At 49.4% G+C, this 6,027-nt stretch overlaps 1 protein-coding gene across 1 annotated transcript; it reads right to left on the minus strand.

Annotated features, from left to right (window-relative positions):
- Window positions 1–1,657: 1,657 nt before the first annotated feature.
- Window positions 1,658–5,642, minus strand: LOC146763888 (zinc finger protein 541-like). The gene is made up of 4 exons (XM_085566381.1): window positions 5,137–5,642; window positions 4,507–4,582; window positions 4,092–4,180; window positions 1,658–3,570 (listed from the first exon to the last, which is right to left on the minus strand). The coding sequence occupies exons 1-4, from the start codon at window positions 5,302–5,304 to the stop codon at window positions 3,406–3,408; spliced, it is 498 nt and encodes a 165-aa protein (XP_085422507.1). The 5' UTR covers window positions 5,305–5,642; the 3' UTR covers window positions 1,658–3,405.
- Window positions 5,643–6,027: the final 385 nt, after the last annotated feature.

Below are 6,027 nucleotides of genomic sequence, written 5' to 3' on the forward strand. Positions count from 1 at the left end.
CATGCAGAACCCCAGGGGACCCATGGGACAGAAAGGGGGATGGGCCACCTTTGCCTCTGTTACTTCTTCTGGTGCAAGTTTGCTCTGAGGACCTTCCCACTGGGCCATTTCTCATCAGTCCTCTGGCTGGGGAAGAGCAGTGCAGGGACAGCTCTGGGTCTTCTCCCTGCTTCTCTGTCAGGTGCCTCCAGCTGAACATGCGCAGGAGCCTGGCTCTGTCCAAGGGCCCGTACCACGCTGCCTGCACTGGAGAACCACAAGGAGTCCTGCTGCCTCTGAACCAGAAGGCTGTCCTCTGGCTCTGGGAGGAGCAAGAGCCTGCAAGTTCAGAGAAGGGAAGAACTTCTCTGAACCAACTCAGTGGAGAAGCAGCTCCAAAACTTTCTCTCCATGTGGAGGCATTCATCCTGCCTGCTTTCCCAATTACCTGCTGCCCAAGAATGTCACTTGACATTTTCCCTCCTTTGGGGTACCGAGATGGTCTCCTAGCTCAACACTCCTTCCTTGAAACTTGGAGAAACAGGATGTTTCTCTGGGGAACTCATGGGGACACACACCCACAGGGACAAGCCACCAGCATTTCTGTAGCAAACATGAATGAAGAATTTCTATGTCTATCTTCCAGCTCCCTTGAAGAAGCTAGATGTTCATCTCTAAACTCTGGGATTCCTCTAAAAGGCTAACACAAACAGAACTACTTTTCCACACTAACAGCCTTCGTGTTTGTCTGAATGCTTAGGTCCCAGATACGACAAAACCCAGCCAGTTCTAGTGCTTTCCTGCCTAACGTTAAGCAAGAGCCAATCTTGCTTCCTTCCCAGCCTGCGTGTTACACACACAGCAGCAAACTGAGGGGGCAGCTGTAACAAGGCCCACGGCAATGCAGAGACTTTGTAGGCTCCAAATCCCACCAGCTCCCACGGGCTCCATCACACAAGGGCAAGCTTCGGTCAGCTTCCCAGAACCAGCCGGGCAATTCCCCCCTCCCCAGCCCCTGTCCATCCTCCCCAGCCCCTGCTACCAGAACCTTGCCAGGCAGTGCCATTTGCTGGGCTAGATAAAGGAGTGAGCTTGATTCTTCTTTGGTGCAAATACCAGAGCTGTTAGAAGTGAGAGGATCATGTTCACACCTGCTCTGCTTTAGCTAAGGAGATTGGTGAAGCCCAGAGCAGGAGACTGGTCCTTTAGAGAGAAACTGACACTGAATGCCTGATGACTTAGTTGTGCAGGTAGATATTAATTTTATAGAATCAGAGAGGTTAGAAAAGTCCTTGAAGGTGGCCAAGTGCATCTGTCCCCCAAAAGGAAACAAAGTTCTTTTTGTTGCTGGGCTACAAAAAGGACTAAACCCGCCGCTTATATCCCTCCAAGTTGAGTGAGACAGGACCACTCCTTTAGATGCAATCCATTGAATTAGGCAAAGCCTCCCTTTGCATTTGCAGCCGAGATCTTTAGGAATCAAAGGATGAAACGCCACCGTTCTTTCCTTGGCAGTAATGGAGACAGAGCTTCGTAAGTCCGCCAGCTGAGCAAGGGGCTGGGCCTGTGGGGGACTCACGTGCCCAGATTCTTCTCTCAGGGTAAATGCCATGTGTGCAACACCGAGCAAATGTGACAAACATTGCTTGAGTGATTTCATGCAGACAAAAAGACATCATGGAGCAAACTTTGGTTTAATGATAAAGACAGTTTGTGTCTCAACAAAGACAAAAGGACAAAAGATAGCAAACACCAAACCTCTTGCACTTACTGATAAATCCAATGATACTAATACATCTTTAATAATACTAATGAATGTTAACTAATAAATGGAGAGATTCTTATCTAGTAAACTAAGTAGAAGAATAAACAACCCTAAAAACTTAACAAACAATCTTATTGCTATCTAGTCCTCTTGACAGCTAACACTTGCTAGCCCTGGACAGCTGCAGGCTTAATTTGCTCGCTTCTTCTTGGGGAGAGGCTCTGCTTCCTTCCGTGGGCGATGCCTTCTCCTGTGGTTGTTCCTTTCCTTTATGGTTTCAAACACCCTGGAAGAGAGGAGAAAAACCATCCATTGTTAATTTAAGACACCCCATTAAACCAAGCACCAAGGTCTCTGTTTTTGTATGAATTTCTGTCTTTTCCGGCTGTGACATATTTGCAATTGGATCAGCGCCATGAGTCTGAACTTTCTTGTTTAGAGTTCCTTCAAATTTCTCCCTCCTTTGCCTTCACCCTATTTGTCATTGGATCAGCCCCATCAATCCAAGCTTTGATGCATCTACTCCCACTTGTATGAATTGTGTCTTGATGGGGCATGGCAAGGATTTGCTCTGAATGCTGGGTTTTACCTAAGCTGTTTGGGTTTAAATTGGGTTTGACCACGGCTGTGAGGGCTGATCCTCCAAGTGCCCTCATCTTCCCCAGTGGTGCCTTTGAAAAGGGTCAGCCTGTTTCAGTCCAAAGGCACAGCTTGGAGCAGGAAGAGGAGGAACTTGCGCACCCTTTGCACTTTCCGCAGGGAAAGGGGCCTCTTGCCGCGTGGGGTGGCTGGTGCGGCTGGCAGCAGGGACACTCGGCGCTGCCAGCCCTCTTGCAGCTTCTCTTCCCTGGCTCCCTGTTCTCCTTTCCCGGAGGGCTTTTGCTCCTCTTTGCTTTGCCCACAGTATACAAATCAAAGAGTCCTTATCAAAGATTTCTGCCTCTCACACAGGTGGCAATCAGAGCATCCAGCACAAAAATCTGTCGGCCTAAGCGAATTCCTCCAAAGCCTGAAGAGCTGAGAAAATGGCTGGATTTGGCAGCGGACTTCCAAGGCAGTGCTTGCAGGAAAATACTCCTCTTTTCTACAGCCCAAAGGGGTGGCATAAATACATGGGTATCTATAGTTCTATTGACATTTCTTATTTATACCTCTCTGCCTAACATCTATTTATCTCTCTTTTTCCTCCACAAATGTCTAGGGAATGGGTCAAAATAAATTCAGTCAAATGAGTGAAGGCACATGGTTACCCACTTTTGACTACCCAAAAGAATCTCTTTCTCTCTCTCTCTCTGAACCAAATTGCTGTTTGCCAGTAAGGAAAGTTTTAACGGAGCCACAGCATCAGCAGCTCCTGCTTGGGGAGTATGCTGGGGTGCTACAAAAGATCCCTGAAAACCTGCAGCACCTCCATGAATGCAGCCCAAATGACTGATGTTAGCACGCAGTGGGGAATTCAGGATCTGATTGGAATCAGCGAGGGTGCCAGCCCTTGAGAAAGCAATCTATAGAGAGGCAAAGCCCATTTTGGTGATGGTGCTGCTTTGTTGGGTCAAAGTTATGCTCCAGGATTTCAGGGCAGCAGCACAACGAAACCTGGGGCAGCATCTGCTGCACCTTTCCCAGTGCATGGGACAATGTGATCCTGGCAAAGGGGCGTCTCACATGGCTCGCCTGCAGGTTTTTCTCCTTCCCCCAGTCTCTTGACCTTCCTGGCATGTCTGCATCTCTTTCCCGCTCACCTGAGCAAGAGCGCTGGCAACTCTGTGCTCTTTTTTCCAGGAGTAGTAGTACTCCACACACTGTGCCACGGTCTTACTCTGAATCTGTTGTGAAGAGAAAAAGAAGGAATCTAAAATCCTGTAGGGTGCATTGGAGAAGAAGTAGGATATGGAATAAACTAGGAAGTAAAATCATGGAGTAAATTGACTAGGGTGTAAAATGAGACCAATGTGGAGTAAGAGAGGCATTGAGCCATGTATTAAAGCCTGCGTTATGCTACATGGTAGCAGATGTAATGTGCAGATCAAAACCAAACCATCTAGCACGGTTCTTCTTTCCCCATTTCACTCCAGTTATCCCAGCATAGTGTGTTGTGGAAACACCAGCACACCTATGAGATAAGTCTGCGAGAATAAACCTTCGTCTTCCGAAACAGCTTGGAGAAAAGGGCAGGAGAGGCAGGATCATCATTTTCACGTAGGCATTCCTTTTCCCTTTTCATGACTACTTTAACATTTTTGGTGCTTGAGAAGAGAGAGACTGAATTCCAGTACTTGGTACCAGAAAGAAGCAACATCTCTATCTGATGATCTCCTAGAGTAGAAAGAATGTCCTATGGCTTTACCTGCTTCTGGATGAGACGAAAATCCTTGCCATAGGTGTGGAAGGCCTTTTGGAAGGACTCCTTCTCCTCAGGTGTCCATCTATCCGAGCCTGGCAATAAAAAGCAGCAGGTAAATTGATCCCTCTCTCTCTCCGCTTGAAGCAGATCCCGTTGGCTGCCGGAACAAAAGCGGCGCCATGCATCATTCTCGTGTGTACGTGTCTGCTCCCTCAGAAGGTAATGAAGACAAGAGCAGGCATTGCCCAGGGAAAAAGTCATGGACAGCAAGCTGAAGGAGTAGATGCTGGTGCTTTACCTGCCCCCAGAGAAGATGAGACCTTGTGCTGGTGTTACTTGTTTAAGCAGAAATGCTTGGCAGGGCAATTCAGGGGATGGCAGCATCTGTCAGGGAAGGAACAAGCTCTGTTTTGCTTACCTGCGTAGTGATAATCAGCCAGGGGATGGCCTTGAGGTGTTGGAGGCCCCCCCGAGAGCAACATCTCCAGAGCCTCCTGCAAGATCAAAGGGAAAATGGTTTTAGCTGCTCCACAACAAAAAAAGAGCCAGAAAAATAGAAATGCTGCCTTTCAGCTACTTTGCCTCTTCAGAGATTCCGGCATCTCATATGGCTCCAACATTGAGGCTTGCTCCTAGTCCCTCATTTTTGCTGCCCCATGCCTTTGATCCTGGTCCCCAGGAGTGGCATTTTGCTGACCAACCCAATGATTGTGTTCCTCCATTGCCCAGAACTGCCTCAGCTCATGGAGGCTTCTTGGAATTTCCCCTCTATGCACCTCAAAATGCCTTGGAGAACACAGATCTGCAGGAGATTTACAAGGGAGCAGGCTGCAGGACTTTCTGCCGGTGCCTCCAGGAGAGACATTCTCCCTGCTCGAGCCATTTGGAATCACCCCGATGCTGCTGGAGGAGACAGTGCAGGCAGCAAAAGTGCTCTGCTTCTTGTCAACCCCCTTCTTCAAAGAGCAGCCAGGAAAGGCTGTCCCAGTGCCTGGGCCTTATTAATTCCCTGTCCACTCTTCTCTGCAGCCAAACACCCGCTCCTTACCGGAACGCTGCCGCGTGCCTGGTGCAGGCAGTGCAGGGCGAGCTCCAGCTTAGCTGCTGCCCTGGGAATGCCACGGGAGCTGGCCATGTCCAACAGTTCTCTGACTGCAAGCACAACAAAAACCCACCGCAAGTCAGGCTTGAGCTGAGGAAGGGGAACGGTTGCCATACAAGGCAGCAGGAAAGCACAACAGCTTAAAACTGCAGGCTGGAGAGCATGAAAAGGAGAGCAAAGAAAGGGGCCGCTGAACCAAGGGCCCACGACCTGCTGGCTCTCCCTTCAAAGCAGCTTCTGTAATAAGAAGTGGGGGCCAGTCTCCCCTCTTCCAGTGGCAAATGCCTCTGAGCAATTTGGGGAGCAGGATGGCTGTTCTTTTTCCTGCTCTGCTGCCAAAGCATCCTCCTTGCCTCTAGCCCTCCCACGTGGGAAGATGGGCGAGACAAGGAGAGAAGCAGAGCCTGCAAAAAACAGATGTTTCACCCAGAAAGGAGCATTTTACACACCCAAGTATCTCAGGGGTGGAAAAAGAGCTTGACAGCTACCTCTGTCTGCTTTTTCCATGTCAGAGTCATCTTCCCCCCAGGGCTTCCAGACCAGGGTGGCAGGCTCTTCATCTTCACTTGGCGGTCTGGTCTGCAGCTCAGGGAGCTCAGCCTGAAAGTCACTGCCGACATTGATGTGCCTGAAGGAAGGAGGAGGTGGTCATAAGAAAGGCAAATGGTCAAGAGACACCTGCCGTGGAGCCACAGGTTTCAACCAATCCCAGCCTGACTCCGAAATAGCACTTCTCCTCCTCGCCATTCCTCAAGTTTGCTGTCCTTTAACCCCTGTGCCAAAACTCACGGCTGAATGTTGGCTCTTGCTTTCCTTTCCATTGTGCCTCTCCTTTCC

Source organism: Lonchura striata, chromosome Z, assembly GCF_050655825.1.
Source record: "Lonchura striata isolate lonStrDom1 chromosome Z, ASM5065582v1, whole genome shotgun sequence".
NCBI lineage: Eukaryota > Metazoa > Chordata > Aves > Passeriformes > Estrildidae > Lonchura > Lonchura striata.

Coding starts and splice junctions, on each gene's coding strand:
- LOC146763888 (XM_085566381.1), bottom strand. CDS start 5,304: ATGGCAACCGTTCCCCTTCCTCAGCTCAAGCCTGACTTGCGGTGGGTT. Junction 4,181..4,506: donor GGCTGATTATCACTACGCAG/GTAAGCAAAACA, acceptor TTTTATTGCCAG/GCTCGGATAGATGGACACCT. Junction 3,571..4,091: donor TTCGTCTCATCCAGAAGCAG/GTAAAGCCATAG, acceptor TCTTCACAACAG/ATTCAGAGTAAGACCGTGGC.